The sequence below is a fragment of the Phocoena phocoena genome, chromosome X, assembly GCF_963924675.1.
Source record: "Phocoena phocoena chromosome X, mPhoPho1.1, whole genome shotgun sequence".
NCBI classification, from domain to species: Eukaryota; Metazoa; Chordata; class Mammalia; order Artiodactyla; family Phocoenidae; genus Phocoena; species Phocoena phocoena.
Window position 1 is genome coordinate 65728556 of NC_089240.1, and position 12584 is coordinate 65741139.

The following is a 12584-nucleotide window of genomic DNA, read 5'->3' on the forward strand; positions in this document are numbered from 1 at the left end:
AACGACATTCTTATTCTTTTATTGTCCTTGTAATTTTCCCTCCTTTCTCTTTCCTGTCATTTTAATGGGAGTTTCAGGAATGAGCAGAGGTAAATGGTGCAATTTCAAAAGGCTGTGTGTAACTGGAATTTTTCTGCTGGGCATTTTACATACTAGAGTATGTATTTCACCTTTATGGATAAAGAAATAGTTAAACTATTGGACAGGATCACAGAGCCCGTAACAGCAGGGATTCAAATCCAGGTCTGTCTGACTCCAAAGGCTGGTGCTTTTTCAGTGTGCCTCACTCCCTGAAATGATTCTTCTAGACTAGGGCTTTTTTGCTTAACTCTGGAGAGAACAGCAAAAGAAAATTTTGGTGGCTGCTTTAAACAAAACAAATTTTGAAGGCTTGAATTTTTTCTAAAAATTCATTTGTATTTTAATACTGTCACCATAGTTGTAGTTAATTTTTGAAAACACCATATTTCTGCACATCTCTAATGGCATGCTCTACCCTGGTTTGAGAAGCAGGAATTCTAGTACAATCTTTTTTGTAGGTGAGGCCCAGAGATGCTACACATTGATCCAGAGAATTAATGTCATAGCCGGACCAGAACTTTAGCATACTGATGACTTTCTTCCCCTACTGATTACCTTTCCCTCAACATTTTATTATTTCAAATGTACAGAGGAATTGAAAGAATTGTAAACACCCATAAACCTAACACTTAGACTCTACAACTGCCATTCGTCCATCCGTCAACCCCTGATTGTACCTTATAAGTAATTTCTACCAGACTCTGCTTCCAGGATCTTTTCCCCATTTATTTCGGTCATTAATCCAGAAAATGAATGGGGAAACGCAAACAGCCAAATATTTTGAGTACCTGCTGTATGCTCAGGACATAATAGAGGCAGTATAAGATGATAGCAGTTATCTTCTGAAGGAATTTACAACCTAGTCAAGGAAGATAGTATATAACAAACAATTTATGCATATATAAACTAGAATTGTACAAGTATGTGCTTCCTGATTTAATACAGTTATGAATTACTGATAAAACTGCAAAGGTTTAGGCTTAAGTGTAGCAAATTCACTTTTAACCCCCAGACAACATATGTATGCCTGTATATAGAAAAAAAATTATAATCATCATAAATGAGTTCAATCTCTTCTTTAGTTCAGTGTTTCCTGCTTCCTTTCTTTTCCTTTTTATGTCCAAAACTTCCCTCTAGTACATGATACAAAAGTCAAAAAGGAGTACAATGAGAAGACTCCTTCCTACCTTAGTCCCCTAGCTACCAGTTTCCCTTCTTAGAAGCAACCAATCACTGTAAGACTGGTTTACTTCAATCTCGAGCTACTTAATGCATATAAAAAGGGTATGCATGTGCATGTGTGTGTTGGTGTATGGTGGCATAATTACACACACTGCTTTGTACCTGTCGTTCTGATGTTTTTTTTCCTTACCTCCTGAGTTACTTCTCTTCACTCTGGACCCCTTAGGCCACATCTTCCATTCTCCCTGCATAGTGGCTGTATTCCTATATTCTTACTCAGATCAAAGACACTTGTTTCCTACTTGTAGAAGGAAGAACTTGGGACGACAGTGTCCTCACCTCATTTCCTATCAGTACATCTTTTTAAAAAATTCCACCTAGAAGCCAGAGGACAAGAGCTGCCTTAAGTCATTCTTTTTTTAAAAAAATTAATTAATTTTTGGCTGCGTTGGGTCTTCGTTGCTGCATGTAGGCTTTCTCTAGTTGCAGTGAGCGGGGGCTACTCCTCGTTGCAGTGCATGGGCTTCTCATTGCGGTGGCTTCTCTTGTTGTGGAGCACAGGCTCTAGGTGCATGGGCTTCAGTAGTTGTGGCATGTGGGCCCTAGAGCACATGGGCTTCAGTAGTTGCAGCACGTGGGCTCAGTAGTTGCAGCACGTGGGCTCAGTAGTTGTGGTGCGCAGGCTCAGTAGTTGTGGCTCGCAGGCTGTAGAACACAGGCTCAGCAGTTATGGCTCATGGGCTTAGTTGCTCCGCGGCATGTGGGATCTTCCCGCACCAGGGCTCGAACCCATGTCCCCTGCATTGATAGGCAGATTCTTAGCCACTACACCACCAGGGAAGTCCCTTAAATCATTCTTGATGCTAGAATGGGTGGATGTAATTAGGAAAGGGAGATCTGCAAGATAAAGCAGTCTTCATCGGAAAGGGCAAACCACCCACTGGCTGGCTAAGAGAATGAACACTCAGATTGCAACCTCAATTATATGTATAAATTCCCACTAAAGACAGAGCATGTTATGTTAACAGATTTAAACCCATATCCTTTCATATTTATTTTGCTTCATTATGATGAGTCACATGCTGATTCCAAATAAAAGCAAGCAATTCCCTGATTTATAATCATCCATTAAGCAAATCTTGCTTTTTGGACCTCAGAATTACTGGGCCTTGTTCATCCTCTTTGCATCCCTTAAATCAAAAGTGAGAAATACAGTAAGTTCAATTGTTTATTAATAATCTTGGAACAAATACGTTAACAATTCCTTAGAATTATATAGCATTTTTACAATTTTGAAAGCACTTTCACATATACCAATTAAACCCTCACAACATCCCTGTGAGGTAGGCAGGGTTGGTGTTATTTTCCTATTACTAGTGAGGAGAACAAGGCTCATGGGTGAAGTAAGGTCACACAGTTGGTTAGCGATGGAGCCAGGACTAGAACCTAGGCTTTCTGACATGCCTCCCTGAGAACATTCAAGTAATGGCATCCTATGCTATATAATGAACATTTCTCTCCTATGATGATCAGGTCTATTTTTATAAGTCTGGTATCACCTTTTCCTAATATCCAAAAACACTGAATCACAGTTTTGATGAGATATTTCTTCCCTGTTACTGGACTATTTCTCTTTGATGTATCAAGCACCATCCTAAGATGAAACTTACTTGTGTTTTAAGTTTTGAGGATCCTTGGCTATAAGTTCTAAATTATGATATAAAAATTTGTTTTAGAAATTCTGCAAAAGTATTCCTATGTTGAATATGTCAAACTTACTTAAACAAAAACAACACAAGCCTGTTTATATTTTTGAAAGCTTTGCAGTCTTTCTCAATAGGATGTTTAGATGTGTATAAATGGAATAGGGAAAGGTGTTTAGCAATATTACTGGGAAGCCTATGCAGAATGCACCTAAACGCAAGTCACATCACACTAATTTGTTTGTGTTGGCCTTCTAGAGGAAGGAAAACCATTAGAAAACTTTCAGGTTTGATCCCATCTTATGTGTGACATCCTCAGCAATAAGCTGGAAAATTCTGAATTATACCAATAGGGGGGTTCAAGCAGTAGTGATCAAAGCATATATATGTATGGTAGAAAGGAAGAAAACACTTGCTCTTCAGTGGTTTTGCCTAGGTCCAGTGTAAGTATACTTATCACGGCAGATTTTAAGCTATAGCATCTTTCATGTTAAATTTCAAATTGTGAAATATGGTGGAGTTATCAACTTGGAATATGACTGAAACTGAATGTAACTGACCCCAAACTACCTGTCAAAAGCAGAGTAATGCTCAATGGGCATAAAAGGTAAGGGATAAAACCCAACTGCTCTGGTATGGAGAGAAAAACAGCAAATGCAAACCTTCTGGTTAAAGTGAACCATAGACCATCAGGCATGTAAAGCAGGTTTTAAAAATATGAAAATGACACTGAGCTGTATTATCAGGAATTATATTCCTAAAGTTCCAGTTTTGGCCTTTTAAATTTAAGAGCAATAGGGAGAAACGTAAGCCTGTGGGGAGGAGGTGGTGCAGAAAATGAATGGGATCTAGAAACGGGGCTGAGGTGGGAGGTTAGGGAACATCAAGAAACAGCTTAAATATATTCAAAATGGATTTAGAATCCCTCTAAATCCAACCTCTCCAACAATATTTGCTAAATTGAGAGATCTGGTCAAAAAAGTGGGTGACAATAAAAGTGACTATTTTATCTTACAAAAGAAGTATTTAAATATAGATTAGAAATTATGCTGTTAAAGATTAGTCCACTGATCAGGCTGTAGAAAGTGAAACTTAAGTGTTGCTGTCAGATACATTGCAGAAAACTGCTTCCAAAAATAGAATTACCATAGCAGGACTCAACATTAATGAAACCATTAATAAACAAGCACTTAACTTTTTATACTTGAAGCCTAATGAAAAAACATTGGTACCCTTAAGAAATAAATATAACACTTTAAGGTGAAAGATATTGCAGCTACATTTAAGTTTTCGATCAAGAATGTTCTAGTTTGGTATACTGGGCTCAAAACCAACTACACGTTTGAAATGCATAGAGACTACACTATATTCCTTACATAGTATCATTGTCATCATCTTCATGTTTTCTCTTCAATGGGTTTGATTCATTGGCCGTGTTCTGTGATGAAACCATGTTGGTGGTAATAAGAATATTTTTGGGCCCAATCATTGAAGGATTAAGCAGAACATTTTGAACTGCAGTTGTTGCGGGAACTGTAAACAGAGGAGAAAACACCCCCAAACTATGAACTACACAGAATCAGAAACATATGGTAAAAAGTATTCAACAAAGCTGAAATGTAATTCTAATAATAATTTCTTTTTTTAAGGTTTTTAAAATAACATTTATTTCTTAAAAGTTAACATGTGCATAATAGGAAACCAAAAAACACAAGAAGCAAAAAACAAAGTCATCCATAATCACAAGCAGTTTACCGTCTGATGTGTCCTTCTAGGTTTCGTTTGTGTATCTACATAACTAAGCATCCATTTTATGTAATTAAGATCATACAGTTATGTATATGCTTTTTCACACATCATGAATATTTACCATTTCAAAGTCCCAAAGCTGTGAGTATTTTGACAGCCAAGAATACACTATACCAACTCAATCTGGAAGGAAAAAACATAATCCTGCCTTTTTTGGCGACAAAAATTTCATAAATCACAAAAATGGCAACAGGCCTCTAGATAAAGTTATGATTAAAATACTACATTCCCTTAGTATTCAATTAAAAATGAGACATAAAGCAAGAGTACACAAAGTATAATGCTTCTGAGAATAAAAAGTATTCAACAAAGCTGAATGTAATTTTAATAACAATTTCAATAGCATGAAGTAAAACTATCAGAAGAAACATAATTATACTGCATTAAGAGTTAAATTACATTTTTTAATGATTTAAAGTACGTAAATTAGTATCTAATATAAGGTTAAAGAAGTTCTGTTAGTTTTTTTTGGTTTTTTTTGTTTTTTTTTTTGTGGTACACGGGCCTCTCACTATTGTGGCCTCTCCTGTTGTGGAGCACAGGCTCCGGACGCGCAGGCTCAGCGGCTATGGCTCACGGGCCTAGCCGCTCCGTGGCATGTGGGATCTTCCCAGACCGGGGCACGAACCTGTGTCCCCTGCATCGGCAGGCGGACTCTCAACCACTGCGCCACCAGGGAAGCCCTGTTTTTAATTTACTTAAAATTTCAGTTAGTTCTCAGTCATGGGAAGCAGTGCACTGGATTCATCATGGAACATACTAAAGGCACATGTTCAAGGTCAGGAATCATGCTTCCTTACAGACCAATATTATGGTGTACGGTTAGGTTTCAGAAGATGTGAAATCTAAACATATTCATGAATAAACTACGTTAGAATTCTACTTATATTATTCTAACTTTCTACATATACTTCCGTGAAGTGAATAAAAGTACAGTTTTCATTGGATATGTACTAAGTTGTATTATTTTCTTGAGCTTTAACCCTAAGTGATTTTGCCTGAGATTTGTAGACCATAACTTATTTTAGTTCATAGGGTTCTTTGAGACTCTGATGATCATGTTGAAATCTCTCCCTTCCCCCCAAAATGTTACATATATGTAAAATTTCATACAATTTTAGTGTGTTTATAGACCCCCTCTGAAGAACCCAGATTTGCAGCATTACGGCCGCCTTCCTGTTACAATATTAAAACAATTTAATTATTGCTATAGGAATACAAACTGTTCTGTTATCACGAACCATTCACAAATTTTAAAATTCAGAAAAATATTTTAAAAGAACCACTTTCAATCCCCCATGCCCTGCCCATCATGTTACCTGGTTTGACAGGTGTGGACTGAGAAGGTGGAATCTGCACCGTAAATCTTTGGCTTGTCACTGACACTGAAGGTGCAACTTTATTTGGGACAGACACTGTTTGTGGGGTTGCTGTAGTTGTAATTAACAGACCATGTTAGTTAGGTGACTTATTATACAGGTTCAATTTCTGCTCTCCTTTAGCTTACCAGAAACTACCTTCAAAGCACAGGGAATTAATGAAAGATCTGCTTGAGTTTGAATCCAGGCTTTATCACCTACTAGCTGAGTGACCTTGGGCAAGTTATTTAATCTTTTTGTGCTTTTCTCATCTATCAAATGGGGATAACAATACCTGTTTCATAGGATTCTTGTGAGAATTAAAATAATCCAAGTAAAACTCTTCACATAGCATCTGGCACTGAATTTTAGCTACATGAAGTCATGAAGTTGAACATTTAAATAAACAGCATTAAAGACCCAAGTTTTCTATTAATTATCTTATGTGGCACTTTTAATCTCTGTCACTTGCTGGGAATTAGGAGGTGTCTACTATGCCCATGAAGCTAAATCAACATGCATCTAACAGAAGCCTAACATATCTCCATCTTTAGGTAAGTTTTCCATGTATTAAGGAGTGGTCCAAAGAATTTGGTGAAGCTTAATGAAGCAATATAAGTATTTTATTTTGTCAAGAAAATTCACAGTAGGTGGATGTTTTCTTGTCCATTACCATAAGGAAACTGTTAACATTTATCTAAGTATGGAGTTTAGGTTTTAAAATTGAACAGAGTATACGCTTAGGTCTTATGCTTTATGAAACACATTTAAATTTTTTTTAAAGTTTAAAACTTGCATCTTTAATAGTAGTTTTTAGCAGCTCCCTCACTCTAGACTTAAAAATCTCTAAAACATGTACAATAAATGTCTAACTAGGAATAAAAATCACAACTGGTAACTAAAATTGGTTAACTTGCCAACACATGTAACTGATTAGCACAGCCTAGAGTTTTTAAAAAGTTGGTATTCACTTAAGAGATATGAACCCACAGATAAAGAGTATATGATAAAAAAGTTACACAAATTATATAGGCAAACTCCTGTCTACAAAGGTCACATGCATATAATTAGAAGTGTACAAATTAATACTATACCAGTCTGGTTTTAAAATGCTGAAATGTGAATTCACACCCTGAAAATATGAAGAGGTTGTCTACACATCTCAAAAATCAAATGCTGCTTACACTAGAGCTATATGACATCTATAGTACTCAAGTTATAAGAGCTAAGAAATCAATACTGGTCAAAGAGAAGGGTTTTTTTTTTCTGAAAAGACTTTGACTATGAAAAAAATACAGCAGGAACATAGGACAAAAAAATCAGGAAATCTAAATCCATTATTCATGTGTTCCTTATTATCTAAGCAACAATGACATTGTGGTTTCTAAATGCCATTCTCCACTAAGAGGAACCAGGGCTCTTTAGAGAAATGGCTGATTCTAGGACTGGGGTAAGGAAAATATAAGATGAGCTTGGAACATCTTGTGCCAGGAAGCAAGAAATGCTCAAAGAATGATAGAGACCTGTCACAAAGGACACAGGAAACAGTCTGAAGGGGTGCTCACTGACCAATACAGGATAATCAGTACTACTTTTGAAAAGGTTATATTAAAAATGATTTTCTTTGATAGTCTTAAGCTTTTTGTATACTTTAAACTTACTTCTTTTGATTGCATCTCTTGCCAATTTACTCAGAAATTTAATTTCTGATAATAAGTAGGCTACTGCTGTGAGTGAGTTTGGCAACTTTATTTGTATAAAACCCAGAAAGAACACTGCTTAAACTTCTGTTTTTGTTACCATAGTTAATACCGGCAACAATGTTGGGTAATGCCCAATTCTATACTCATTTGGGATCAGATATTCCTTGTTGCTTTCTCATTTTGAAATCTGATAAAATATGTTTATAGCATTACTAGAGGACGAGTAAATGTATTAATGGCAACACATATCGGAATTTCTGACTCACCTTTTTACTTGGATTACAGTTCAAAATCAAGTGCTGAGGCACTTCTTTACCAGCCAGAAAAGCCATTTCCCTCTCGCACTTACCTATAGTAGGAGTGGTAGGTCTGCTACTGACAGCACCAACACTTAACCGTGGAACTAGTCTTCCTTGGTTAGGTCCCTAGGGGATTTAAAAAACAAATTAGTTTTAACGTTGTTCACACGTGACACCTGAACTTAGCAGGAAATGAAATTAGGATTGCTGATATGAATTATTAATAAATAATTGATGGCAAGAATGTCCTGTTTCTGTTCAGTGTTCTAATGCAACATTTAAACTAGGGTTTTCACAAATATCTATATATATACACACACATATAATACAAACAATACATATCTATATAAACATGGATAAGAATATATATATAAAATATATAATTCTATATAGTTTTAAAGTTTGAGGTAGAGTGTTATTTGGGGATAACAGCTAACTTCCTTATGATTTTTTAATCTTAACTAGTCAATATCTTAACCCAGTAAGAAACTTCCTTATAGTGGAATTTCAGAGGTACAGAGGTAGCCCAATGTGGGGAGAACTTTCTCAGTGGTGGGAGAGCCTTAGGTCATATTTCAGAAAGCAAGTCCAATGCCTGATGGTATATCATTTACTCTGTTATGGTATAGTGTAAAGATTGGGAGTTATGAGACCTGGGAATCAGTCTTAACTTTGCTACTAACTTCATAGATGAGTTCGGGCTCACTTCCCTGATGAGTTAGATGAACAATAAAGTTCCTTTTAGCCCTAAAAATCTTGGATCATATATTCTATATTTTAACATAGTAGCTAATTGCAGACATAGTATTTTCAAGGAACTAAATTTTAAAAAATCCTAGTAAATTATCTTAGCCTTTAATTTACTGCACTATTTACCCCTAACACATCTTACCCTTTTTAAAAGCTAAGATGACTAAAAATTCTTACCTTTTTAATTAAGGACTTTAGCCTATAGTTTGGAGCTGTTAAGCAGTATCTGTCAGGTGGCAGTCTGGGTCCTGCATATGGCTTAATCAGTGGTAAAGGGGTTTGATTTTTCTGCCTTGCAATATCCAGTAAAAACTAAAAAAAAAATCCTTATTAGAACTACAATTAAAAATTATAAGTAAAATGAACTTCAAATAAAATTTTGCTCACATCTCTCGGGGGAGGAGAGGTAAAAGACTGGTCAGCCCGACACTGGATTGCCAGTCTCACATCATCTGCATCAACATTAGGTTTCTTAGCATGGCTTGAATAAATTTTTGCATCATCCAGAATTGAAGTCACATATCCTTTAAGAACAAAACATTATTTAAAACATATGAAAATAGATTAATATTTATGGCCAGTTTTCTTAAAAAGTTTCACTAATTTCCAGAAAGTTTATGAATTTTGGTTCTAATATCTAATTGTCCTATCTATATGATCAATTTTAAACAGATATCACAATATACTGTTCCCTAGCCTGAGCTCCTTTTTACTGCTTTCTGAATTCTATAACATTAAATTTTTTTTCTTCACATATTTTTAAGACTTTATTTCTGTAGAGTAGTTTTAGGTTCACAGCAAAATTGAGGGGAATATACAGAGATTTCCTATATACTCCCTGATGCCATACATGCATAGCATCCTCTATTATCAATGTTCCCTGCAAAGTGGTGCGTTTGTTACAATTGATAGTCCTACACGGACCCATCATAATCCCCGATAGTCCGTAGTTTATATTATGGTTCACTCTTGGAACTCTACATTTTGTGGGTTTGGACAAGTGTATAATGACATGTTATGACATTAACCGTTAAAGTATTTTGGTTGAAAATGTTCTTACAATGAACGATTTTTAAAATTCACAAGTTAGGCGATTTTGGTGTTTTGTTAACTTACGGAAAGCAAATTCCAACATTTGATTTATAACCCTTGGTTCGTACTCCGTAATTCCCATATCCTTCAGGATCTGTGCCATCACCTGTGGATTCAAATAAAAACGCCAGATGCATAATCTAGGTATAGAAATCAAGACTGGACCGAAGGTAGTAATTATATTTATGATACAAGGTTCCCCCTTCTCTGGGTTCCAAACTTGTACTTATCCTTTTCCTCCCAAGCGAGTGTCAGGTTCACACCAAATCTCGTCTTGATCTCTTTGCTGAAAACTTTTTTTTTTTGGCGGGGGTGGGGGTGGGGGCGGGGGCAAAGAGAAGAAAAAGGCCCGGGTTGGCTTTCCCAGTCGAGGTAGGGGTGGTTACAGCTGGTTGTCATTTTCAGATGTGGCGACTGCGGTAGCTTTGCATCAGAACACTGGAGGCGCGAGCCAGGATTCGCAGACGGGGCGGGACGACTAGGCGGCCCGGGCCCGAGGCCCAGGAGACAAAGCCGGGAGGCCGGCCTGCGCATCCGGCGGGCCGCCAGCCTCCCTCCGGCTGGGCCGCCGGGGTGGCGGGAGAGAGCCCTGGGGTCCAGGGCACTCGAATCTCCAGCTCCTGGCGGCCCTGGCATGGCTGAAGTCGACCCGCGAGCCCATCATCAGGTCCTCCCCCCAGGCCCGCCTCTCAGGTCCCCGGCTGCGGTCGTGCCCAGCTTCGCACCCCGCCTCGCATCCTTCGCACTCACCAAGGCATCTCTCGGAGCGTTCTTGGGAGGCGCCATCTTGCCCGACTCCATGTTATCCTGCTGCTAGTCATCCGGGGAGAGAGGACTGCTCGCGGATTCCTCGCTCAGGCTCCACCCCTCCGGGCGCGGAGGGCGGGATTACCGCGCCGGTCCTTTTGCTCCGCTGGCTACCGCTTCCCAGCCGCCCGCCCGCCCCGCGGAGGCAGAGGGAGGCCGGGCTAGCAGGGAGCCCACGGCGCTGAAGCCTTCTCCGAAGAGCCCTCGGCTAACGCTTGGAAAACTGATAAGTTCGCCTTCTCAGAGCTGTTCCCCGGAAAAGTACACGAAAAGGGGCACCCTTGTCTTTTCTGGGGCCCCTCCTCACGTCCCCTGCAGCCACCCTGGCCCCTTCCCTCTCCCTGAATGTCTGCAGAGTCCCTGCATCCACCTGCCTTTGTGGTAGTGCTGCCTGGTCAAATGCAGAAAGCCCAGTTAAATTTGAATGTCAGATCAATAATCACGTTTTTAGCATAAGTTTATCCCAAATATTACACGGACTATACTTACACTATGAAATGATTTATTGTTAATCTGATATTCAAATTTAACTGGGTGCTCTTTAGTTTTTGTTTTTGTTTTTTTTTGCGGTGTGCGGGCCTTTCACTGTTGTGGCCTCTCCCGTTGCGGAGCACAGGCTCCGGACGCGCAGGCTCAGCGGCCATGGCTCACGGGCCCAACCGCTCCGCGGCGTGTGGGATCCTCCCGGACCGGGGCACGAACCCGTTTCCCCTGCATCGGCAGGCGGACTCTCAACCACTGCGCCACCAGGGAAGCCCTATGTGCTCTCTTTTTTTTTTCAAAATTCCAATGACATTTAAAATTTTTATTATTTATTTTTTTAACATCTTTATTGGGGTATAATTGCTTTACAATGGTGTGTTAGTTTCTGCTTTATAACAAAGTGAATCAGTTATACATATACATATGTTCCCATATCCCCTCCCTCTTGTGTCTCCCTCTCACCCTCCCTATCCCACCCCTCCAGGCGGTCACAAAGCACCGAGCTGATCTCCCTGTGCTATGGGGCTGCTTCCCACTAGCTATCTACCTTACGTTTGGTAGTGTATATATGTCCATGCCTCTCTCTCGCTTTGTCACAGCTCCCCCTCCCCCCTCCCCATATCCTCAAGTCCGTTCTCTAGTAGGTCTGTGTCTTTATTCCTGTCTTACCCCTAGCTTCTTCATGACATTTTTTCCCCTTAAATTCCATATATATGTGTTAGCATACGGTATTTGTCTTTCTCTTTCTGACTTACTTCACTCTGTATGACAGACTCTAGGTCTATCCACCTCATTGTGCTCTCTATTTTTATTTGCTAAATCTGGCAACTCTACCCTATGGTCTGCTCTCCACCCAGCAGGCATTTGGTCAGCTCTCCTACACTCAAAGCCCTGTCATAATTGCTCATTTCATACTGATGCAAAGCTAAAGCCTTTGACAGCCTGAAAGATTCGCCCCTGGAGCCCCAAATGCCTTCTTCCCACTCTCCACAGAACAGCCTGAGGGTCTTTCAAAAAACATGCATCAGTTAACTGTCTCTGGCTTTAAGTGTCCCAAAGAGAACTCTTTCTTCCTCCTCAACATCCACCAACGCCCTCCATTTCTGAGAAATGCACTCTGACCCACCCAGGCGGGAAGAGCCGTCAGCCATGTTATGCTCTTTCCCGAACAAGCCACACTTAAGTCTAGCAGCAAGTCCTGTCAGGGTGACCTCCCAAAGTCACAAAACCTCTGTCCATGGCTCCGCATCTCCATCCAGTGCTACCATGCTAATGGTCCAAGCTAACAGCCCTAATTACCAAGGCTACAGCAAGAGG

At 39.3% G+C, this 12584-nt stretch overlaps 1 protein-coding gene across 1 annotated transcript; it reads right to left on the bottom strand.

The window, feature by feature from the left end:
• Window positions 1-4338: 4338 nt before the first annotated feature.
• TAF9B (TATA-box binding protein associated factor 9b) lies at window positions 4339-10778 on the bottom strand. The gene is made up of 7 exons (XM_065901181.1): window positions 10728-10778; window positions 10002-10083; window positions 9273-9409; window positions 9063-9197; window positions 8186-8261; window positions 6095-6205; window positions 4339-4499 (listed from the first exon to the last, which is right to left on the bottom strand). The coding sequence occupies exons 1-7, from the start codon at window positions 10776-10778 to the stop codon at window positions 4339-4341; spliced, it is 753 nt and encodes a 250-aa protein (XP_065757253.1).
• Between the last annotated feature and the right edge of the window lie 1806 nt (window positions 10779-12584).

Bases quoted from the DNA above. Each gene is read 5' to 3' on its own strand.
- TAF9B (XM_065901181.1), bottom strand. From the start codon at position 10,778: ATGGAGTCGGGCAAGATGGCGCCTCCCAAGAACGCTCCGAGAGATGCC. The intron at 10,084-10,727 runs GTGAGTGCGAAG...TTGAATCCACAG, and splicing joins ACGCTCCGAGAGATGCCTTG to GTGATGGCACAGATCCTGAA. The intron at 9,198-9,272 runs GTGAGCAAAATT...TTTTTTTTTTAG, and splicing joins CCTCTCCTCCCCCGAGAGAT to TTTTTACTGGATATTGCAAG.